General features: G+C 42.1%; 1 protein-coding gene and 1 pseudogene across 1 annotated transcript; one reads left to right on the top strand and one right to left on the bottom strand.

The window, feature by feature from the left end:
- Positions 1-5,497: 5,497 nt before the first annotated feature.
- Positions 5,498-24,931, top strand: LOC116411728 (NXPE family member 3-like). The gene is made up of 7 exons (XM_031904557.1): positions 5,498-5,603; positions 8,751-8,898; positions 9,790-10,353; positions 11,087-11,304; positions 19,879-19,949; positions 23,602-23,808; positions 24,035-24,931. The coding sequence occupies exons 2-7, from the start codon at positions 8,830-8,832 to the stop codon at positions 24,571-24,573; spliced, it is 1,668 nt and encodes a 555-aa protein (XP_031760417.1). The 5' UTR covers positions 5,498-5,603; positions 8,751-8,829; the 3' UTR covers positions 24,574-24,931.
- Positions 5,599-7,193, bottom strand: LOC116411729 (annotated as a pseudogene).
- Positions 24,932-25,439: the final 508 nt, after the last annotated feature.

Here is a 25,439-nt window from a genome sequence, read left to right as displayed (position 1 = left end):
GTACAGATGGGGGGCAATATGAGGGGGGCTTGGCTGCTGGCACAGTACAGATGGGGGCGCAATATGAGGGGGGCTTGGCTGCTGGCACAGTACAGATGGGGGGCAATATGAGGGGTGGCTTGGCTGCTGGCACAGTACAGATGGGGGGCAATATGAGGGGGGCTTGGCTGCTGACACAGGTACAGCTGCTGGGGCCTGGGGGTGCAATATGAGGGGTGGCTTGGCTGCTGGCACAGTACAGATGGGGGGCAATATGAGGGGGGCTTGGCTGCTGGCACAGTGCAGATGGGGGGCAATATGAGGGGGGCTTGGCTGCTGGCACAGGTACAGATGGGGGGCAATATGAGGGGGGCTTGGCTGCTGGGACAGTACAGATGGGGGGCAATATGAGGGGGGCTTGGCTGCTGGCACAGGTACAGATGGGGGCAATATGAGGGGTGGCTTGGCTGCTGGCACAGTGCAGATGGGGGGCAATATGAGGGGGGCTTGGCTGCTGGCACAGTACAGATGGGGGGCAATATGAGGGGGGCTTGGCTGCTGGCACAGTACAGATGGGGGGCAATATGAGGGGGGGCTTGGCTGCTGGCACAGGTACAGATGGGGGCAATATGAGGGGTTGGCTGGGCTGCTGGCACAGTACAGATGTGGGGCAATATGAGGGGGGCTTGGCTGCTGGCACAGTACAGATGGGGGGCTTGGCTGCTGGCACAGTACAGATGGGGGGCTTGGCTGCTGGCACAGTACAGATGGGGGGCTTGGCTGCTGGCACAGTACAGATGGGGGGCTTGGCTGCTGGCACAGTACAGATGGGGGGCAATATGAGGGGGGCTTGGCTGCTGGCACAGTACAGATGGGGGGCAATATGAGGGGGGCTTGGCTGCTGGCACAGTACAGATGGGGGGCAATATGAGGGGGGGCTTGGCTGCTGGCACAGGTACAGATGGGGGCAATATGAGGGGTTGGCTGGGCTGCTGGCACAGTACAGATGTGGGGCAATATGAGGGGGGCTTGGCTGCTGGCACAGTACAGATGGGGGGCTTGGCTGCTGGCACAGTACAGATGGGGGGCTTGGCTGCTGGCACAGTACAGATGGGGGGCTTGGCTGCTGGCACAGTACAGATGGGGGGCTTGGCTGCTGGCACAGTACAGATGGGGGGCTTGGCTGCTGGCACAGTACAGATGGGGGGCTTGGCTGCTGGCACAGTACAGATGGGGGGCTTGGCTGCTGGCACAGTACAGATGGGGGGCTTGGCTGCTGGCACAGTACAGATGGGGGGCTTGGCTGCTGGCACAGTACAGATGGGGGGCTTGGCTGCTGGCACAGTACAGATGGTGATGTTTGTGCCTTTATAATGTTGATCATGCCTCGTGGCTCTGGGTGTCATTTTTATGCCTGTCCTGCTCTGTGTTGTGTCTACCATTCTGTGATGTAGACAATTTGCAGTTGGTCTTGATTTTCTTTGTGATTTTTTTCAATTATGTAGATTTTTGTTTAGCAGCTCTCCAAACATTTCCAGCAGCTTTATGCAACCAAGTAGTGTTTTGCGTGATAGACTTAAATATGTTAAAGTAACATTTAGACTTAGGGGCACATTTACTAATCCACGAATCTGAATCACGAATGGGAAAAAATCGGATTGGAAACGAAAATTTCTGAAGATCGCAAATATCATGAAAATGCTTACGAAAAAATCGTATTAGTCACGAAAATATCGTATTGGCGATCCGAAAGTCACTAAATTTTCATACCGAACAATTGTAAACAGCGGTAAAACCTTTCCGATTTTTTCGTGCAAACGTCCGAAAAAGTCGTGTGGCGTACGAAAAAGTCGTCTGGACGCCCAAAAAAATCGACGAAAATACGCTCGGAGCGTTCGCATGAACGCTCGAGCATTCGTGCCTTTGTAAATGTGCCCCTTAGTGTTCTGCTGTCTTCTGACCCCTTTATATGTGTGTTATGTTATGTGTATACTATGAGAATATATATATATATACTCATAGTATCATAGTATATTGTTTGAATGGGTATACTGCTATCCATATTTATAATGTACATAGAAGCTGAGGTTGAAAAAGCCAAAAACAGTACTTATGTTAAAGTTAGTTGCTTCATTGAATAATACCAAACTACCGTGTGATTGAGAGGAAGAAAAAATATCTGAATCTGCCTCCAATTTGCATGAGATGGGGAGGGCTGGGGTAATTTTTACTGACCCCAAAAAGGCAATAGCTTTAGTCCCTGGGCTGAAAGTGTTAATATTAATAACATTGTTTTATTAGTGAGGATCGAATTTCACTGCTTTACAGCTTCACTGTAACAACCCTTTTTTGTGTCTGCTTACTTAGTGCCTACTGGTCAATAAAGCAACAGGGAGTTTATTATATGGCCCCCTTATATTAACCAATCCCAACTGGGCCAGCCTTTCCCCATAACTGAGCCCATTCCCTTTATCAGCTTAGTCGCTCTTCCCTGTACTTTCTCTATTTCATTACTGCCCCCCCTTATATATTTATATATAGTGACCCCCCCTTAACTGCCCCCCCCAGTGTAACCAATCCCAACTGGGCCAGCCTTTCCCCATAACTGAGCCCATTCCCTTTATCAGCTTAGTCGCTCTTCCCTGTACTTTCTCTATTTCATTACTGCCCCCCCCTTATATATTTATATATAGTGACCCCCCCTTAACTGCCCCTTCCCCAGTGTAACCAATCCCAACTGGGCCAGCCTTTCCCCATAACTGAGCCCATTCCCTTTATCAGCTTAGTTGCTCTTCCCTGTACTTTCTCTATTTCATTACTGCCCCCCCTTATATATTTATATATAGTGCCCCCCCCTTAACTGCCCCCCCCCCAGTGTAACCAATCCCAACTGGGCCAGCCTTTCCCCATAACTGAGCCCATTCCCTTTATCAGCTTAGTCGCTCTTCCCTGTACTTTCTCTATTTCATTACTGCCCCCCTTATATATTTATATATAGTGACCCCCCCTGTAACTGCCCCTTCCCCAGTGTAACCAATCCCAACTGGGCCAGCCTTTCCCCATAACTGAGCCCATTCCCTTTATCAGCTTAGTCGCTCTTCCCTGTACTTTCTCTATTTCATTACTGCCCCCCCCTTATATATTTATATATAGTGACCCCCCCATAACTGCCCCCCCCCCCCAGTGTAACCAATCCCAACTGGGCCAGCCTTTCCCCATAACTGAGCCCATTCCCTTTATCAGCTTAGTCGCTCTTCCCTGTACTTTCTCTATTTCATTACTGCCCCCCCTTATATATTTATATATAGTGACCCCCCCCTTAACTGCCCCCCCCCCCAGTGTAACCAATCCCAACTGGGCCTGCCTTTCCCCATAACTGAGCCCATTCCCTTTATCAGCTTAGTCGCTCTTCCCTGTACTTTCTCTATTTCATTACTGCCCCCCCTTATATATTTATATATAGTGACCCCCCCTGTAACTGCCCCTTCCCCAGTGTAACCAATCCCAACTGGGCCAGCCTTTCCCCATAACTGAGCCCATTCCCTTTATCAGCTTAGTCGCTCTTCCCTGTACTTTCTCTATTTCATTACTGCCCCCCCCCTTATATATTTATATATAGTGACCCCCCCATAACTGCCCCCCCCCCCAGTGTAACCAATCCCAACTGGGCCAGCCTTTCCCCATAACTGAGCCCATTCCCTTTATCAGCTTAGTCGCTCTTCCCTGTACTTTCTCTATTTCATTACTGCCCCCCCTTATATATTTATATATAGTGACCCCCCCTTAACTGCCCCCCCCCCCAGTGTAACCAATCCCAACTGGGCCAGCCTTTCCCCATAACTGAGCCCATTCCCTTTATCAGCTTAGTCGCTCTTCCCTGTACTTTCTCTATTTCATTACTGCCCCCCCTTATATATTTATATATAGTGACCCCCCCTTAACTGCCCCCCCCCCCCAGTGTAACCAATCCCAACTGGGCCAGCCTTTCCCCATAACTGAGCCCATTCCCTTTATCAGCTTAGTCACTCTTCCCTGTACTTTCTCTATTTCATTACTGCCCCCCCTTATATATTTATATATAGTGACCCCCCCCCCTTAACTGCCCCTTCCCCAGTGTAACCAATCCCAACTGGGCCAGCCTTTCCCCATAACTGAGCCCATTCCCTTTATCAGCTTAGTCGCTCTTCCCTGTACTTTCTCTATTTCATTACTGCCCCCCCTTATATATTTATATATAGTGACCCCCCCCCCTTAACTGTATGTCAACCATCAACCATTCATTGTATTGCTACCAATTAAATTATCTAAAATGCTGGAAAAAAAAAAAAAGAGTTAAAAAAAAAATTTGAAACCATATAATGGTAAGGTGTGAAATTGTAATGGGGGGGGGGCGCTGATTGAAGCCCTTGCCTAGGGTGCCAAAATACCTTGGCTCGGCCCTGAGTAGGAGTCTAGGTTGTGAGTGCCCCCCGCTCTACTGAATGGTGCCAACCTTTAGCCGCTGTGTAATTCCCCTCAGGAAGACCTGTAGTTAATAATTTGTCATGCATTTAATTTGTATTTGTCAGGATTTCAAACAATAATGTGGAAATTCCAGTTCCCAACTAACTTGTAACTTGTACATGCAAACAGATATTTAATATTTCCTGGTGTTACTGGGCTTGTAAAGGTAACAATGGTCAGACGATGGAAAGCAAACAAGTCCATAAAACAATATCTATGTGTAAATCTATCTCCATACATGTTATTGTTTCCACGCCTGAAATTTTATCCTTTGGTCATGGTTCCCCACGGAGCGGTTGAGTTGCGGCTACAAAATGCCAGAAAACCCCCTGCCATAGACACTACGGAGAATTGCCTCTGCTCAAACTCACGTAAGGGGCAATTATCAGTAAGTGATCAGCTTAATTGGCTCCTGATAAAATGTGTGTATAAATGTGACTTTAGATTGTAAGCTCCTCTGGGACAGAAAGTGATGTGAATTAGGTTTAATCTCTGTAAAGTGCTGCTTAAATATATCTATATAAATAAATAAATAAAGCTGTGGAATATGTTGGCGCTTTATAAATAAATGTTAATAATAATAATATAACCCAGATATCATACTCATTGGCCTTCAGGTGCACCCCATTCTCCCAATCAGTGCATTAAGCTCCCATAAGTGTCAGTAAGGGCCAATAAGGAAGCTGGCACTGGGGAACAGGCAGATAGGGCAGAAGTCCAATGGGGAGGGTAGGCAGTGGTTAAAGTAGCCAAAAACAGACCAGACCAAGAATTAGGGTGCACCCGGGAACCTTAGTAAGACTTCAATCTACCATTAAACCTGGGTTGGACTGAGAATAAATATTGAAATACCGTGGCAGTCTGCCCAAACTTGCAGCTAAGTCCCCACCCCATGGAAACACCATCCTGGCAGGTAGGTTCCCTCTCGCAGCTAAGGCAGCAGGATCAAAGGAAGAATCTTACAGTAAAGTGAGTCATTAATCATCTCAGAGGAGGAATTATTGAATCATTTGGGTCGAGGGAGGATTCTGGGGACACCCAAAGGGTTCTGAGGGCAGAGGAGGAATCACGGATCAGTCTGCTGAAGGGACAATAGAGATTTCAGCTCGTTCAGCCTCCAGGTGAGTGTTTGGGGGTTCCCTACCCACGTGCGACTATAACAATATGATTCCTGATCCTCTTGTCCATTTGTATCTGGTTTTATAAAAAAATGTCTTTCATTTGGATCTCAGCCGCCGCTGCTACAGGGAGCATTAAAGGGAAACTAACATGTTCTTTCTGGATTCTTGCTGGGTTCCCATGTTACAGCTCTTTGGTAACTCTGACCCCAGTCTGAGTGGCACTACCTACTGGGACCCTACTCTGAGTCCTACCCACCTGTCCCCCACACTCCTGCACTGACTCCTGAGATTGGCCTATCTGCTGACCCCCACTCAAGACCCCAGGCAGTTTGGGTACAGGATCAGGGATCCCACGTTGTTTATCCCTCACTTCAGGTAACCTACCTGTCTGCACCAGGGAGACTCCTAGGGGAAACCTCTCCTCCCCCTCTCCCTCCTTACCCCCGCTTTGGGACACTGCTGGTTCAGGCACTGTCTGACACTCTCTCCCAGTCCGCCCTCCCAGCTATCTCTTTGTACCTTACCGGTGGCAGTTACTGATTGAGGTGGGGGGTCACACTCCAGCGCGGCTGGACCCAGAGAGACCTGGTCATTGGGCACAAAAGCAGAGAACATATTCCCCAAATCATTCCCCAACAATACATTGAAAGGAATTTCATTGGTTACCCCCACTTCCCTTAGACCTCTCCCCACACCCCAATCCAAGTAAACCTTGGCCACAGGCATCTTTAGGTGGTCCCCACCCACCCCCTTTATGGACAAAGTCTTCCCAGGAATAATGTCCCCAGTGTTGATAATCTCTGGCTGCACCAGAGAAAAATTAGCCCCTGAGTCTTTTAGTTCCTGAGTCCCTTTGCCCCCACAATCCCCGATTGCATATGGTGAGATAGATTCTCTGTTTTAACAGACACAAACATTACCACAGGCTGTACAGGGGGGCTTGGTTCCTTCTGTTCTGGGCAGGTGACCCTCACATGGCCCACCTGGTTGCAGGTAAAACATCTGCAGGAAGCTCCAGGATCTTTGTTGGCACTAGCTCCCCCAAACAAAGGACTTGCACCAGACTGGGCATGAGGTTCTGTACCCCCTGTGTGATGCTCCTTCCTGCTTGGTGATCCCTGTAGAGAAGGTCCCTTCCTGTATGGCAACCTATTAGGACTATGTGTGTCTGCATTCTGCGCTGTTTGATCTGCCGTTGTGGGCTCACGGTCCAGAACAAGCTGTTGTACCTCCATCTCTGCTTGGGGTTCTGCTGTTGCTGCCTCTGCCTGCTGGTGTTGCAGAATAAGCTGCAGAGATGCTGCTGTACCCCTCTGGGAACTGGCGCTGCTGCTGTCCTCAGAGTGGTGTTGCCCAATGGCAATGTCCCTTCTTTGGCCCTCCTGGTCAGTACCGGATTCCTGGTCACTTTTGATCAGAGTTGCAATAAGCCAATCCTTGGTCTGGTCTGCCACAGCAATCCCTCTCTGCTCACAGAGCCTAGCCAGCCATTCCTTGCTCTGCCCCTGTAGGGTGCCATCTCAGGGGACAATTGCCAAATAAAAGATAGGAAAGAAAAACAAGAAGGGAACTGTTTGTAGGTATGTCTTAAAAAAATCTGCACTGTGTTTGTCCTTCAGGACTGAATATTCCTCTCAAGGATTTACAGTCCCTTAGTGCGAGGGTTAAACACTTAATCCAAGCACTAATGTTCTAATTAAAAAATAAAAAATATCCCACAGCTGCCACCAATTGTCAGGAACACGCCATTCTCAGATGTGTATGACATGGACAGGGCAACAAGGGGTTACACTCAGACACCCCCAAACACACCGACACCCCAAATAACTATTCGCTGCCCCCATCTATCATTAACAGGTGATGGAAACCTAATGTGAATATCTCCCTGCTCCCTACAGCAGGTACTATTCCCCAATACACATGTATCATACACTCTCACTGTAGTCAGGGTTAGCTTCTACTAATTCAACCAGCACTCTAGCAGCCAAAGGGTTAAATTACAGTCAAACCCACTCTCCTGCTAGCAGTCAACTAGTTAATTAGCATTTACACAACTTGCCCTCCACAGTTACAGACATGAGGTTATAACATTCTAGGCCATTTATACCAGGTACGTGAGTCTTAGAGCCAAAGGACAGAACTTATTATAATTTATATTTAATATTACAGGGGCAAACAGTGCATTTACACAGATATTACAAAAAGAGACATATACACACAAACAGTAAATTAAAGGGAATAAAACAAAGAGAAACTCTATGTACGTTACCGAGTAAGGAATTTCCAAGTGTCCTCCTGGAGGTAAGAGTTTGGAAATCCTGACCCCCCCCAATTGAGTGGAACGTCAGAATGAGCTAAAGAATACCTGGGCCTGTAGGCTTTTTATCCCCCGCTGGGCCCCTCCCTCATTACCGTATACATGAGGAGGGAGTGGCCAGAAACTTGTCACATGACCCCCCCTGTACAGAGCTGCACTTCACATGCCAGTTTCTTGTCATATAATACTGGCACTTGCCGGTACCCAATATTATTATGAAAATAGGGGCTTGTTTTAACCCTTATGTGGGGGATCAGAATGATACCAAACATGAGGGGTGTCTCCTGTCCCAGCCCCCCAGAAACTATCCCCCCCTAACTGGTGGGTATAGGCAGTCCCTGTTTGGTACCATTGGGGAGCATGGAGCCCCCCATAACCAATATGTGATTTATGGGGATGTGACCCCTAAAGCCAAGGAGATATGGATCCCTTTCTATAATTCATATTTTCTCATAGCTGCGCCCCCTGCTGTTCTTTAGGTCCACAATTGCCTCTCTTTATCAACAGATCAAAGGAACCAATGGCCCCCAACTTCCCTGCCCAATATGACTCCACATTGTCTGATGCCCCAGATAGGTTTGTCACCTTCCCACAGTCCCTCGTTGCATATTTAATTAATTAAGGGCCTTTTGTGGGCAAAAAGCCAAATGCTGCCAGGTTTAACCCTTTACAATGTCAGGGCAATACTGCTGGCATGGCACCCATTATTTCTAATTTATTGCACCATATCACAGATATGTACCCCCTCCCCCTCCACTGTGAGGGTCCGCCCCCTGGTTGTAGAAAGCCAGTGCATTGCTGTGAGATGCCCCTTTAATATTCCATTTCAGGCTGGTAGCCGCACTACCCAGGAGCCGGCCCGCCCTGCATGAGAAGAGACACTGGCGCTTTATCCCCGGGGTGTCGGCCATGTTGGGAATAGGAGGAAGGCCCCATATTTCCTCTATATTTGCCTGCTGCTTATTCTTTGTATTTGGGGTAAGTATCAGTGTGATATATTGGCCTCTCTGTCTGTGTGTAACCAACTGCCCTACAGGGGGCGCCGACACCAACTCCTGCTAACTTAAATGGGATGTTCACCTTTACATTAACTTTTAGCATGATGTAAAGAGTCATATTCTGATCAATTTGCAATTGGTCTTCATTTTTATGATGTGTAGCTTTGTTGCACTTTTTGTAAAGCAGCTATCTGCTTGGATGTACGTCTTTTTTAAATCAAACTTACTATGTTACCATCTGGTTGGTTGGTGGTTCATCTTCAGGTTAACTTTTAGTAGGTTATAGAATGGCCTATTATCAGCAGCTTTTCAATTGGTCTTCATTTTTTATAGTTTTTGAATTATTCGCCTTCTTCTTCTGACTCTTTGCAGCTTTCAAATGGGGGTCACTGACCCCGGCAGCCAAAACCTATTGCTCTGTGAGGCTCCAGTTTCATATCTTTTTTATCTCTCTATTTAGCCCCTCTTCTATTTATTTTCCAGTCTCTCTTTCAAAGCACTGCCTGGTTGCTAGGTTAAACTGAACCCTAGCAACCAGACAGCGGCTGAAATTTCAAACCAGAGAGCTGCTGGACAAAAAGCCAAATAATTATAAAAATGCAAATAATAAAAAATAAAGACCAACTGCAAATTGTATCAGAATATGACTCTCTACATCAGGCTAAAAGAGTGTCAGCCAAACAGATCAACTCAAGAGCAGATAATTGGTTATGAAGTAGATATAAAGGAGATGGGGCAAAACATATCAGTAATGTGGGACAGACATGGGCAAAAGGGGCAATAGGAGGGGGCGGGATTTACATTAACTACATGTGGGTTCCTAGTATCTAATTATCCAACAGCGATTGTTTGTGCTCCATCTCTATTCCAGTACATCTATAGGGGTCTGTGGACCAACCCTTTGGAGATGTTTTCTCCTCCGGCCCCCAAAGGGTATTTTTGGGTCCAAAGCAATCAGGTTTCTTCTACAGAACTGGAGAAAGAACCTCAGACCCCAAACACCACCCAAGGCACTGGATCTTCTTATCCCACCGCAGCGGAGCAAGAAGTTCAGACCCTGATGAAGGTGATTGAGTGGCCGGCGCCTCCGGGCCCCACAGAGTATAAATTCTCCACCAGTCCATTGACCACAGAGTTCCAGCTGTTGTTCCCACGTGGCGCCTATTATGTTGGAGAATATGTAGAAGTTCTCATCACAGCGCGGGACCACGGGGGCCGACCAAAAGCCTACGGAGGGGATTACTTTCAGGCCAAACTGCACTCCCCAACGCTGAAAGCAGGAGTAACCGGCTCAGTCACAGACCATAGGAACGGCACCTACACGGCCTCCTTCCTGCTGCTCTGGCCGGGGCAAGTGGAGATCTCCATAAGGCTTGTCCATTCCTGTGAGGCCATAGCCGTCCATAGAAACATGAGAAAAACACATCTTGATAAGGTTAATCCTAGAGTTCCAACGTATCTCCAGTCTGTAAAACCAAACACACGGGGGTTATTCGCCAATAAATTTATTTCTAGTATGACATAGACATTGATATTCTGAGACAATTTGCAATTGGTCTTCATTTTCTTTTTGTGTCTTTCAGTTATTTAGCTTTTTGTTCATCGGCTTTCCAGTTTGGAATGTCAGCCGCTATCTAGTTGCTAGGATCTTGTTTACCTTAGCAACCAGGCAGTGGTTTAAATGAGAGACTGAAATATGAATAGGGGAGGGAATGAAGAGAAAGATAAGTAATAAAAAGTAACAATAATAATAAAATTGGAAGATCACAAATCAACAGATTTTGGCTGATGGGGTCAGTAACCCCCATTTGAAAGCTGGGTGAGGAAAAAAAAATGGAAAACTATAATAAAAATAATGAAGACCAATTGCAAAGTTGCTAGGAATAGAACTCTATAACATACTAAAAGTCAATGTAAAGGTGAATCCACCCTTTAATCAATGTCCTTACCCACATCCCCCACACACTGTCCCATCTCTCCCCCAATCACAAACTCCGTTCCACCCACTCACCCCCTAGCCAATTAGCATTCTTACCCTATTCTCCCCCACCTACATATTTTCTTACAAACCATATCCCCCTATTTATGTGATTTTACCCACTAGAATAGTTCAAAGCTTTAGGCCCAAAGTTTTTTACTTTTGATAATTTCTTTTCTTAACGAAACAGATCTCGTTCTTTGGGACTATTGGTGAAACTACAGAATCAATGGAGTGTCACGAGTGGCCCCAGGCTGGACCCAACGTGTGTAAATTCCATGACCCAGACAGTGGGGAGAGATGGTACTGCAAGCGTCAGACCCAAAATCCCTGCAACGGGTTCAAAGGGGGGTTACGAGGATCCAGTAACCACACCCTCAGTGCGGAGGAAGAACGGCTCATACATACGTAGGTTTCCCCATTGCAGCCGGGTCTGGAGTCACATTCAGGCAATGAGAGGCCCAAACAGCCCCACACCGGCCCAACCTAGAGAGCAGGTTACAGCCCCTCTGGCCCCAGAGTAGCCAAATTGATACCCCTCTGTGGGACGTATTTAGGGGAAGGACCAATAACCTGTATAAAGCTGTATCTGGGCAGCAACGTGCCTAAGGTCTATGTAACAACTAGGGGAAAAAGTAGATTTTTACTTCTAGTTCTGTTTTTGAGATTTTTTGAAAATAATGTTTAGTTAACTTTTTTCTTGTCAAAAAAAGATTTGATCTGTCAAGTACCATAGAGTCCCATGGAGGCTCAGAGTAGTAGAGGAATAGAATAGTCAGTGACAGTCTGGCCTTGGTACATGTTCAAGGAGAAGTCAATCCCTTTATTATTATCTGTTTCACTCAGTTTCAAGGAGAAGTCAATCCCTTTATTATTTTCTGTTTCACTCAGTTTCAAGGAGAAGTCAATCCCTTTATTATTTTCTGTTTCACTCTGTTTCAAGGAGAAGTCAATCCCCTTATTATTTTCTGTTTCACTCAGTTTCAAGGAGAAGTCAATCCCCTTATTATTTTCTGTTTCACTCTGTTTCAAGGAGAAGTCAATCCCCTTATTATTTTCTGTTTCACTCAATTTCAAGGAGAAGTCAATCCCTTTATTGTTTTCTGTTTCACTCAGTTTCAAGGAGAAGTCAATCCCCTTATTATTTTCTGTTTCACTCAATTTCAAGGAGAAGTCAATCCCTTTATTGTTTTCTGTTTCACTCAGTTTCAAGGAGAAGTCAATCCCCTTATTATTTTCTGTTTCACTCAGTTTCAAGGAGAAGTCAATCCCTTTATTATTTTCTGTTTCACTCTGTTTCAAGGAGAAGTCAATCCCCTTATTATTTTCTGTTTCACTCAGTTTCAAGGAGAAGTCAATCCCCTTATTATTTTCTGTTTCACTCAATTTCAAGGAGAAGTCAATCCCTTTATTGTTTTCTGTTTCACTCAGTTTCAAGGAGAAGTCAATCCCCTTATTATTTTCTGTTTCACTCAATTTCAAGGAGAAGTCAATCCCTTTATTATTTTCTGTTTCACTCAGTTTCAAGGAGAAGTCAATCCCCTTATTATTTTCTGTTTCACTCAGTTTCAAGGAGAAGTCAATCCCCTTATTATTTAAAGTTTCACTCAGTTTCAAGGAGAAGTCAAACCCCTTATTATTTTCTGTTTCACTCAATTTCAAGGAGAAGTCAATCCCTTTATTATTTTCTGTTTCACTCAGTTTCAAGGAGAAGTCAATCCCCTTATTATTTCTGTTTCACTCAGTTTCAAGGAGAAGTCAATCCCCTTATTATTTTCTGTTTCACTATGTTTGAAGGAGTAGTCAATCCCCTTATTATTTCTGTTTCACTCTGTTTCAAGGAGAAGTCAATCCCCTTATTATTTTCTGTTTCACTATGTTTGAAGGAGTAGTCAATCCCCTTATTATTTCTGTTTCACTCTGTTTCAAGGAGAAGTCAATCCCCTTATTATTTTCTGTTTCACTCAGTTTCAAGGAGAAGTCAATCCCCTTATTATTTCTGTTTCACTCTGTTTCAAGGAGAAGTCAATCCCCTTATTATTTTCTGTTTCACTCTGTTTAAAGGAGAAGTCAATCCCCTTATTATTTTCTGTTTCACTCAGTTTCAAGGAGTAGTCAATCCCCTTATTATTTCTGTTTCACTCTGTTTCAAGGAGAAGTCAATCCCCTTATTATTTCTGTTTCACTCTGTTTCAAGGAGAAGTCAATCCCCTTATTATTTTCTGTTTCACTCAGTTTCAAGGAGAAGTCAATCCCCTTATTATTTTCTGTTTCACTATGTTTCAAGGAGAAGTCAATCCCCTTATTATTTTCTGTTTCACTAAGTTTCAAGGAGAAGTCAATCCCCTTATTATTTCTGTTTCTCTCTGTTTCAAGGAGAAGTCAATCCCCTTATTATTTTCTGTTTCACTCTGTTTCAAGGAGAAGTCAATCCCCTTATTATTTCTGTTTCACTCTGTTTCAAGGAGAAGTCAATCCCCTTATTATTTTCTGTTTCACTCAGTTTCAAGGAGAAGTCAATCCCCTTATTATTTTCTGTTTCACTATGTTTCAAGGAGAAGTCAATCCCCTTATTATTTTCTGTTTCACTAAGTTTCAAGGAGAAGTCAATCCCCTTATTATTTCTGTTTCTCTCTGTTTCAAGGAGAAGTCAATCCCCTTATTATTTTCTGTTTCACTCAGTTTCAAGGAGACGTCAATCCCCTTATTATTTTTTGTTTCAAGGAGAAGTCAATCCCCTTATTATTTCTGTTTCACTCAGTTTCACGAAGAAGTCAATCCCCTTAGTATTTCTGTTTCACTCAGTTTCAAGGAGAAGTCAATCCCCTTATTATTTTCTGTTTCACTCAGTTTCAAGGAGAAGTCAATCCCCTTATTATTTTCTGTTTCACTCTGTTTCAAGGAGAAGTCAATCCCCTTATTACTTTCTGTTTCACTCTGTTTCAAGGAGAAGTCAATCCCCTTATTATTTTCTGTTTCACTCAGTTTCAAGTAGAAGTCAAACCCCTTATTTTTTCTGTTTCACTCAGTTTAAAGGAGAAGTCAATCCCTTTATTATTTCTGTTTCCCTCTGTTTCAAGGAGAAGTCAATCCCCTTATTATTTCTGTTTCACTCTGTTTCAAGGAGAAGTCAATCCCCTTATTATTTTCTGTTTCAAGGAGAAGTCAATCCCCTTATTATTTCTGTTTCACTCTGTTTCAAGGAGAAGTCAATCCCCTTATTATTTTCTGTTTCAAGGAGAAGTCAATCCCCTTATTATTTTCTGTTTCACTCAATTTCAAGGAGAAGTCAATCCCCTTATTATTTCTGTTTCACTCTGTTTCAAGGAGAAGTCAATCCCCTTATTATTTTCTGTTTCAAGGAGAAGTCAATCCCCTTATTATTTCTGTTTCACTCTGTTTCAAGGAGAAGTCAATCCCCTTATTATTTTCTGTTTCAAGGAGAAGTCAATCCCCTTATTATTTTCTGTTTTACTCTGTTTTAAGGAGAAGTCAATCCCCTTATTATTTTCTGTTTCAATGAGAAGTCAATCCCCTTATTATTTTCTGTTTCACTCAGTTTAAAGGAGAAGTCAATCCCCTTATTATTTTCTGTTTCACTCAGTTTCAAGGAGAAGTCAATCCCCTTATTATTTTCTGTTTCACTCTGTTTCAAGGAGAAGTCAATCCCCTTATTATTTTCTGTTTCAAGGAGAAGTCAATCCCCTTATTATTTCTGTTTCACTCTGTTTCAAGGAGAAGTCAATCCCCTTATTATTTTCTGTTTCAAGGAGAAGTCAATCCCCTTATTATTTTCTGTTTTACTCTGTTTTAAGGAGAAGTCAATCCCCTTATTATTTTCTGTTTCAATGAGAAGTCAATCCCCTTATTATTTTCTGTTTCACTCAGTTTAAAGGAGAAGTCAATCCCCTTATTATTTTCTGTTTCACTCAGTTTCAAGGAGAAGTCAATCCCCTTATTATTTTCTGTTTCACTCTGTTTCAAGGAGAAGTCAATCCCCTTATTATTTCTGTTTCACTCAGTTTCAAGGAGAAGTCAATACCCTTATTATTTTCTGTTTCACTCAGTTTCAAGGAGAAGTCAATCCCCTTATTATTTTCTGTTTCACTCAGTTTCAAGGAGAAGTCAATCCCCTTATTATTTTCTGTTTCACTCTGTTTCAAGGAGAAGCCAATCCCCTTATTATTTCTGTTTCACTCAGTTTCAAGGAGAAGTCAATCCCCTTATTATTTTCTGTTTCACTCTGTTTCAAGGAGAAGTCAATCCCCTTATTATTTTCTGTTTCACTCTGTTTCAAGGAGAAGTCAATCCCTTTCTTATTTTCTGTTTCACTCTGTTTCAAGGAGAAGCCAATCCCCTTATTATTTCTGTTTCACTCAGTTTCAAGGAGAAGTCAATCCCCTTATTATTTTCTGTTTCACTCTGTTTCAAGGAGAAGTCAATCCCCTTATTATTTTCTGTTTCACTCTGTTTCAAGGAGAAGTCAATCCCTTTCTTATTTCCTGTTTCACTCTGTTTCAAGGAGAAGTCAATCCCCTTATTATTTATGTTTCACTCTGTTTCAAGGAGAAGTCAATCCCTTTATAATTTTCTGTTTCACTCTGTTTCAAGGAGAAGTCAATCCCTTTATTATTTTCTGTTTCACTCTGTTTCAAGGAGAAGTCAATCCCCTTATTATTTCTGTTTCACTCTGTTTCAAGGATAAGTCAATCCCCTTATTATTTCTGTTTCACTCTGTTTCAAGGAGAAGTCAATCCCTTTATTATTTTCTGTTTCACTCTGTTTCAAGGAGAAGTCAATCCCCTTATTATTTTCTGTTTCACTCTGTTTCAAGGAGAAGTCAATCCCCTTATTATTTCTGTTTCACTCTGTTTCAAGGAGAAGTCAATCCCCTTATCATTTCTGTTTTACTCAGTTTCAAGGAGAAGTCAATCCCCAAATTATTTTCTGTTTCACTTAGTTTCAAGGAGAAGTCAATCCCCTTATTATTTTCTGTTTCACTCAGTTTCAAGGAGAAGTCAATCCCCTTATTATTTCTGTTTCACTCTGTTTCAAGGGGAAGTCAATCCCCAAATTATTTTCTGTTTCACTTAGTTTCAAGGAGAAGTCAATCCCCTTATTATTTCTGTTTTACTCAGTTTCAAGGAGAAGTCAATCCCCTTATTTTCTGTTTCACTCAGTTTCAAGGAGAAGTCAATCCCCTTATTATTTCTTTTTTACTCAGTTTCAAGGAGAAGTCAATCCCCTTATTATTTCTGTTTCACTCTGTTTCAAGGAGAAGTCAATCCCCTTATTATTTTCTTTTTCACTCAGTTTCAAGGAGAAGTCAATCCCCTTATTATTTCTGTTTCACTCTGTTTCAAGGAGAAGTCAATCCCCTTATTATTTTCTGTTTCACTCTGTTTAAAGGAGAAGTCAATCCCCTTATTATTTTCTGTTTCACTCAGTTTCAAGGAGTAGTCAATCCCCTTATTATTTCTGTTTCACTCTGTTTCAAGGAGAAGTCAATCCCCTTATTAATTTCTGTTTCACTCTGTTTCAAGGAGAAGTCAATCCCCTTATTATTTTCGGTTTCACTCAGTTTCAAGGAGAAGTCAATCCCCTTATTATTTTCTGTTTCACTATGTTTCAAGGAGAAGTCAATCCCCTTATTATTTTCTGTTTCACTAAGTTTCAAGGAGAAGTCAATCCCCTTATTATTTCTGTTTCTCTCTGTTTCAAGGAGAAGTCAATCCCCTTATTATTTTCTGTTTCACTCAGTTTCAAGGAGACGTCAATCCCCTTATTATTTTTTGTTTCAAGGAGAAGTCAATCCCCTTATTATTTCTGTTTCACTCAGTTTCACGAAGAAGTCAATCCCCTTAGTATTTCTGTTTCACTCAGTTTCAAGGAGAAGTCAATCCCCTTATTATTTTCTGTTTCACTCAGTTTCAAGGAGAAGTCAATCCCCTTATTATTTTCTGTTTCACTCTGTTTCAAGGAGAAGTCAATCCCCTTATTACTTTCTGTTTCACTCTGTTTCAAGGAGAAGTCAATCCCCTTATTATTTTCTGTTTCACTCAGTTTCAAGGAGAGGTCAAACCCCTTATTTTTTCTGTTTCACTCAGTTTAAAGGAGAAGTCAATCCCTTTATTATTTCTGTTTCCCTCTGTTTCAAGGAGAAGTCAATCCCCTTATTATTTCTGTTTCACTCTGTTTCAAGGAGAAGTCAATCCCCTTATTATTTTCTGTTTCAAGGAGAAGTCAATCCCCTTATTATTTCTGTTTCACTCTGTTTCAAGGAGAAGTCAATCCCCTTATTATTTTCTGTTTCAAGGAGAAGTCAATCCCCTTATTATTTTCTGTTTCACTCAATTTCAAGGAGAAGTCAATCCCCTTATTATTTCTGTTTCACTCTGTTTCAAGGAGAAGTCAATCCCCTTATTATTTTCTGTTTCAAGGAGAAGTCAATCCCCTTATTATTTCTGTTTCACTCTGTTTCAAGGAGAAGTCAATCCCCTTATTATTTTCTGTTTCAAGGAGAAGTCAATCCCCTTATTATTTTCTGTTTTACTCTGTTTTAAGGAGAAGTCAATCCCCTTATTATTTTCTGTTTCAATGAGAAGTCAATCCCCTTATTATTTTCTGTTTCACTCAGTTTAAAGGAGAAGTCAATCCCCTTATTATTTTCTGTTTCACTCAGTTTCAAGGAGAAGTCAATCCCCTTATTATTTTCTGTTTCACTCTGTTTCAAGGAGAAGTCAATCCCCTTATTATTTTCTGTTTCAAGGAGAAGTCAATCCCCTTATTATTTCTGTTTCACTCTGTTTCAAGGAGAAGTCAATCCCCTTATTATTTTCTGTTTCAAGGAGAAGTCAATCCCCTTATTATTTTCTGTTTTACTCTGTTTTAAGGAGAAGTCAATCCCCTTATTATTTTCTGTTTCAATGAGAAGTCAATCCCCTTATTATTTTCTGTTTCACTCAGTTTAAAGGAGAAGTCAATCCCCTTATTATTTTCTGTTTCACTCAGTTTCAAGGAGAAGTCAATCCCCTTATTATTTTCTGTTTCACTCTGTTTCAAGGAGAAGTCAATCCCCTTATTATTTCTGTTTCACTCAGTTTCAAGGAGAAGTCAATACCCTTATTATTTTCTGTTTCACTCAGTTTCAAGGAGAAGTCAATCCCCTTATTATTTTCTGTTTCACTCAGTTTCAAGGAGAAGTCAATCCCCTTATTATTTTCTGTTTCACTCTGTTTCAAGGAGAAGCCAATCCCCTTATTATTTCTGTTTCACTCAGTTTCAAGGAGAAGTCAATCCCCTTATTATTTTCTGTTTCACTCTGTTTCAAGGAGAAGTCAATCCCCTTATTATTTTCTGTTTCACTCTGTTTCAAGGAGAAGTCAATCCCTTTCTTATTTTCTGTTTCACTCAGTTTCAAGGAGAAGTCAATCCCCTTATTATTTCCTGTTTCACTCTGTTTCAAGGAGAAGTCAATCCCCTTATTATTTATGTTTCACTCTGTTTCAAGGAGAAGTCAATCCCTTTATAATTTTCTGTTTCACTCTGTTTCAAGGAGAAGTCAATCCCTTTATTATTTTCTGTTTCACTCTGTTTCAAGGAGAAGTCAATCCCCTTATTATTTCTGTTTCACTCTGTTTCAAGGATAAGTCAATCCCCTTATTATTTCTGTTTCACTCTGTTTTAAGGAGAAGTCAATCCCCTTATTATTTCTGTTTCACTCTGTTTTAAGGAGAAGTCAATCCCCTTATTATTTCTGTTTCACTCTGTTTCAAGGAGAAGTCAATCCCTTTATTATTTTCTGTTTCACTCTGTTTCAAGGAGAAGTCAATCCCCTTATTATTTTCTGTTTCACTCTGTTTCAAGGAGAAGTCAATCCCCTTATTATTTCTGTTTCACTCTGTTTCAAGGAGAAGTCAATCCCCTTATTATTTCTGTTTTACTCAGTTTCAAGGAGAAGTCAATCCCCAAATTATTTTCTGTTTCACTTAGTTTCAAGGAGAAGTCAATCCCCTTATTATTTTCTGTTTCACTCAGTTTCAAGGAGAAGTCAATCCCCTTATTATTTCTGTTTCACTCTGTTTCAAGGGGAAGTCAATCCCCAAATTATTTTCTGTTTCACTTAGTTTCAAGGAGAAGTCAATCCCCTTATTATTTCTGTTTTACTCAGTTTCAAGGAGAAGTCAATCCCCTTATTTTCTGTTTCACTCAGTTTCAAGGAGAAGTCAATCCCCTTATTATTTCTTTTTTACTCAGTTTCAAGGAGAAGTCAATCCCCTAATTATTTTCTGTTTCACTCAGTTTTAAGGAGAAGTCAATCCCCTAATTATTTTCTGTTTCACTCAGTTTCAAGGAGTAGTCAATCCCCTCATTGTTTCCTGTTTCACCCAGTTTCAAGGGGAATTTAATCCCTTATCATTTTCTATTCCACACATTTTCAAGGGGAAGTGAAACTTAAACACATTTTTGTTTTCCAAGAATGAGCGCCAATGCTCCTAAAATGGCTGCTGGAGCACTTTCTGTTTGGGAAAAGTAAAGAGGATTCATGGAATGAACCTCCATTTAAACTCGAATTTTTCAAGTTTTAATGATACTTTTGGCTCTGAAAAATCTGGATTTTCAAATGTAAACTCAAAATTTTCATACGAACAATTCAAGCATTATTGTGATATTTTATAAATACAACAAAGGTTGCGTTTAATTTGAATTAATTCCATATTGAGTTTATATAATAGGAAAAAAAACAAATTTTATTTGTTTCTGGCTTTTTCTACTCACCACTGCCCCATATAGAGCTGGCACCCATAGGGCCCCATAGCACTCACATTTGCAAATAAATTAAATGAATGACTGGGCCACTGAAAGCAATAACTTGCCCAGACCCAGTAGAATACCCGGTGCTAATGCAAGTTTATGGGTGTGAGTGCGTTTGTGGCCCTGATGGTGCCTAACTCTGTATTCTGTCCCTTTATGGATCCCCAGGTCTGTAAAGGAGAAACTTATTCAATCCAAAGTTGACCCATTCCAAGTCCTGCCTTCAGACAACAGAACAGGTAAGTGGGTTTTGCTCCTCCTCCCAGACAAGGTGCAGGATGGGGGATGCCAGGGTGCAGACACACAGAGCTACTAAGTAGCAGCTACTTGTCATGGCTACTGAACCCCAGAAACCCCCTGCCATAGACAATACTGAGAATTGCCTCTGCTAAACACACGTAGAGATAATTATGAGTAAATGATCAGCATTGTCTGTTTCAGTAGCCGTGACAAGTAGCTGCTACTTGTAGCTCTGTGTGTCTTCTCCCTTACGGGGTGAGTGGTTTCAGATAATGGTATTTATTAGCTAATGGGTCAGATTAAAAAACTATTGATTCTATTGGAAAAACTGGAAGTGAATTAGGAGAATGTTGGTGCCCTAATCCTAATGGACAAGGGTGGGAATCCTATAGAGTCTCTCATACACAGGCCATACAGAATGTTACTTATAGAAGGTTATATAGTCAGTTCCTTTCTACCCTGGGCCAGTACTGTGCTGAGCCCCAATACCCCGCAACTTAATGGTAGGTTCTAATGAAATGAATTAGTGCCGAGTAGCAGGAAACACTCTTGTAGTTGAGCCATTAGACTAAACAGCCCCTTGGATTTGCAGATAATTTCAGTAAGAGCTTTAATAACCTACATTTCTCCAGTATCAGTAGTTACCTTTGTGTAAGCATTAAATGGTATCAGTACTGAGACTAACTGCCCCTGCATGGTTCCCACCTCAGATTCAGGCTGTAACCCCCTGTATAGTTTAAACATGTAACCCCCTGTACTGTTCCACCTTTTAATACCTGTATTGTTCATTTCTGCAGTGTTCACACCCCAGACTCAGACTGTAATTACCCATATTGTTCCCCTGTTCACACCTCAGACTGTAGGAGCAGAAGAAACCCAAAAATAAACCCTGCACACTATAATAAGAACAGTTACTGAGGTGGTACTGCAATTACAAAGTTTTGTGATATATAGTTATTGTGCAGACTGTAGGAGCAGTGCCAGCATTGTGTCACTGTAAGCTGCCTGTGTGTGCCATACTCTGCCTGCCCTATGCTGCCTGTGTGTGCCAAACACACAGGCAGCATAGGGCAGGTAGAGTATGGAACACACAGGCAGCATAGGGCAGGCAGAGTATGGCACACACACACAGCATACGGCAGGCAGAGTATGGCACACACACACAGCATAGGGCAGGCAGAGTATGGTACACACACAGGCAGCATAGGGCAGGCAGAGTATGGCACACACACACAGCATACGGCAGGCAGAGTATGGCACACACACACAGCATAGGGCAGGCAGAGTATGGTACACACACAGGCAGCATAGGGCAGGCAGAGTATGGCACACACAGGCAGCATAGGGCAGTCAGAGTATGGCACACACACAGCATAGGGCAGGCAGAGTATGGCACACACACACAACATAGGGCAGGCAGAGTATGGCACACACACAGGCAGCATAGGGCAGGCAGAGTATGGCACACACAGGCAGGGTAGGGCAGGCAGAGTATGGCACACACAGGCAGGGTAGGGAAGGCAGAGTATGGCACACACAGGCAGCATAGGTGTCGGGCTAATTCTGCGTATATTTAATAAAATTAGATACATTTCTAATTTTAATATGAGATAAAAAAATTTAAGTCTCCTTATTAGTAACACAGGAGGAGTCTTAAATAATATATGCCCAACTCTGAATTCGATATCGGGCTTTCCCAATCAATTGGTACAAAGGTGAAAAATCATGACAATTATTTCATAAAATGATTAATTTATTTAAATACGAATATGACAAAAATGAAATTATTACTTAACACTCCCTGATATCTATCTAATAATTAATCAAAATGAACATTGACCAATAGACATAATTCAATAAATGGCAAGCATCCACAAGATAATATATGTACGTTCACTTTCAATACTTAATAACAAGGTAATTAAATATGTTGAATCAAAGGAAGGGTAAATGATTGATTTTGAGGTCTTAAGGAATTCTATCTTTAAATGTTCTTATTTCCCCATTAGATTGTTAACTTGGATATCATATATCTATACTAATGAAAAATAAAATGGACCCAAATTAAACAGCAACTCAGTTTGCAACTCTGGGAAAGTCAATGTTTAGGGTAAGACTATAATACACATAGGAATAATAAATATCCAAGCATACAACTTAATCGAGAAAAAGTATAACAAAATGTATATTTACCAGAGTAGAGTTTTCTTATAGTCGAGAGTAGTTTCTCCTTCCTCTTCCAGTTTTTAGATCCCCTTAGATTTTCTTTTTCAGGTTCTTTCTTTTAGATCCTCCTTTTTTTTTTCTCTTTCTTCGTCCTTTCTAGTCCTCCTGTCTCCTAACTTATCCCTCATCTCTATCTAAAACTCCACCTCTGGGATTTATCAACTAACCAACTGGCATCAAAGGGCAGTCTTTAAGTTAAACTATCACCAGTTGATTTAAATATTTGTTACAGTGACCTCTGGACCAGTAATGTCCTCCACTATCTGTGGATGTCACTGTTTCCTCAATATTGTGGCCTGAAAATATTCAGAAAATATAAAATAACTTTTGACCTTCCTTAATTCGATGTTACACACTATTGTTGACATTGCTCCAGACTAGAACAATGCTGTGTAACTACTTAATACCTTAGTACACATACAATATACTTGTGAACACACTAGCCATTCAAAATTGCTCTGTCCTTGATTAATTATTACCCTCTCAACAGGTGTGCTCTATATTGTGGAGAGTTTGTAAGATCCTTCAAGGTGTTCTCATCTTGTTCACCTAGACACCAAGGATTATATAACCTATGATATTTGCTTTAACACAAAGGTTATACATCTGGGCTAGTAATCCGATACAAACCTCCTTTTCAACACATATGTTTCTGATCAACTAAACAAAATAACATTCATTATTTATTCCTATATGATTCATCAAAAAGCATAATATCATTCATGAATATATATTCTATTAGGTAAAATAATCACATGTTATCATTAACAAATCAGAATATTCTTGTAATTAATAATTATCTTATCTGAAAATCCGACATAAGGCAGGCAGAGTATGGTACACACAGGCAGCATAGGGCAGGCAGAGTATGGCACACACATGCAGCATAGGGCAGGCAGAGTATGGCACACACAGGCAGCATAAGGCGCTGTACTACCACCTTTAATATGGGTACGGTCATGTGATAATACGGGTGTGGTTTCAAGTGGGTGTGTTTAAAAAAAAGGGGAGTGGTCAACACTGGCTTCCATTATCAGCCCTCCGCCATGTAGGCCAGAAAAATTCCGGCCCTCTTTACCACAGAAGTTGGACAGCATTGCCATTACAGGATTCCCAGGCTACTTGGCCTCATTGCCTTATCCTGCTGCTCTACAGCTGCCAGGTTTTAGGCACAAGGTACACTTTATTCAAGCACAGGACCTACGTAGTCCTAGTCCTTGGTTCCCTGATGGCTACTGGCCTACATCTATCCCTCATCATCTACAGTGAGCTCCACACAATCTGCCCACCTAGTGACTATTTAGATAAAATCCATTTATGAAGGTATACCTGCCCCTTACAAGGCTAATAGGGTTCCATGCAGAGCCATGCAGACCTGAAGCTGGAAAGGTTGATGGGTTTATAAAGTTCTTGTTTCCCCTTCAGATAATAGAAGCGTTTGTTCTCCTGGCCTTCCGATCCTGGACCCTTCTGGGTTCTATTACCAGGACTTCTGGGAGTCCCGCGCCTGCAAGAACCGAGCTTTCCCCAGTCCATCTGCGGTTACACAGTGCCTGGCTGGCAAGGCCCTCTACTTGTTTGGAGACTCAACAACTCATCAGTGGTGGGAATATCTGAATGAGTACATACCATGTGAGTGCTAATCATGTTAATGGCTGGAGTAGACCCCTCTTTGCTCTAAAGCATAAATGACACCACAAACATAATGGGAAATTAACATGTAATTATTACTGCACTGGGTGTGGCCCCTTGTGTTGTACTGTATCTCCCACCTCCACCCCAATTCCAGCATCTCCTCCCTTTTATATAAAATAATTTGGCCCCCAACTGAATTTTCCCCCTTTTGATGTCATTTCAGCTCTTGTGGAAATAAACCTCTCTGTGCAGCTCCCAGGGGTCCTGGCGGGGCCACGTGTGGCTGTAGACACAGAGCACAAGTTTATGGTGCAGTGGCAAGGGCATCTGACGGCACTAACCTTGGCAACTGGTGATGAACAACACCTCCCTTTTGTAGCAAATGAATTGGACCGGTTGAGTGGGGAAAGGCTGGTGGTTGTCATAAACTGCTTGGCCCATACTGTCTTAAACCCATTGAAAGTCTATGTACACAGGCTCCGCAACATTCGCAACTCTGTCCTCCGGCTAATGAAGCGCAGCCCGTTAACCAAGGTCTTCATCAAGTCTGGTAACACGGGATACAAGTACACCTACGGCAGTGATTGGCTGTCCCTTCAGTTTGACCTGGTAATGAGGGCCATGTTCTCCGGGCTGCCTGTTACTATACTGGACAACTGGCAAATGACCACCTGCCATTACCTACCCCAAGACCTCCATCCTGGCCCAGTTATTGTCAAGAATGAGATTGACTTATTGTTGTCCTTTCTCTGCCCAACATGAGACACAAGGCGAGTCACAATCTGGCCACCATCGAATTATCCATGAATTCTACTAAAGACCATCTCATTCTTCCATTAAAGTGACCAGTTTCCTTCAGCAAATGAGCACATTGCCGAGCAATGGAGCAAGTTGGCAACTGAAATATTGCCCAGAGCCCAGAAAGTGTAGCCCGAGGCCTGAGGGTCTTTCTCATTGTATATTCCCACTGGGTGGCATTCTTGTAGCACCAATAGGATTCATCTGTTACTGATCCTTTACAGAGAGACAACAATTAACCTGATGTGCAAATATATAGTGAGTAATGTGCCCCCTGTTGTAAAATATAGGGATATTATAAGCCCTGAGGAGTTCCTTATAATATATAGTGAATAAAGTGCCCCCTATTGTAACATATAGGGATATTATAAGTCACAGAGGAGTTCCTTATAATATATAGTGAATAAAGTACCCCCTATTGTAAAATATAGGGATATTATAAGCCCCCAAGGGGTTCCTTATAATATATAGTGAATAAAGTACCCCCTATTGTAATATATAGGGATATTATAAGCCCCCGAGGAGTTCCTTATAATATATAGTGAATAAAGTACCCCCTATTGTAATATATAGGGATATTATAAGCCCCCGAGGAGTTCCTTATAATATATACAGTATCTAGAAGAATTAAGTCTAAAACAACTGGACTTTTCTGAGTTTTTTCTTGAAAACGTTTCACCACTCATCCGAGTGGCTTCTTCAGTTCAAATGACTGGTAGGGAATTCCCCGGTATTTAAACTCTTGATGGTAGTACAGTCACAGACATCCAATCACAATGGTTCCATTGAACTTGTTCAGTTAGGTGTTAGCTGAAACTGACAGGTGTAAG

Source organism: Xenopus tropicalis, chromosome 6, assembly GCF_000004195.4.
Source record: "Xenopus tropicalis strain Nigerian chromosome 6, UCB_Xtro_10.0, whole genome shotgun sequence".
Lineage (NCBI taxonomy): Eukaryota > Metazoa > Chordata > Amphibia > Anura > Pipidae > Xenopus > Xenopus tropicalis.
Note: the sequence above shows the minus strand (reverse complement) of the source record. Positions and strands in the feature narration are given on the sequence as shown.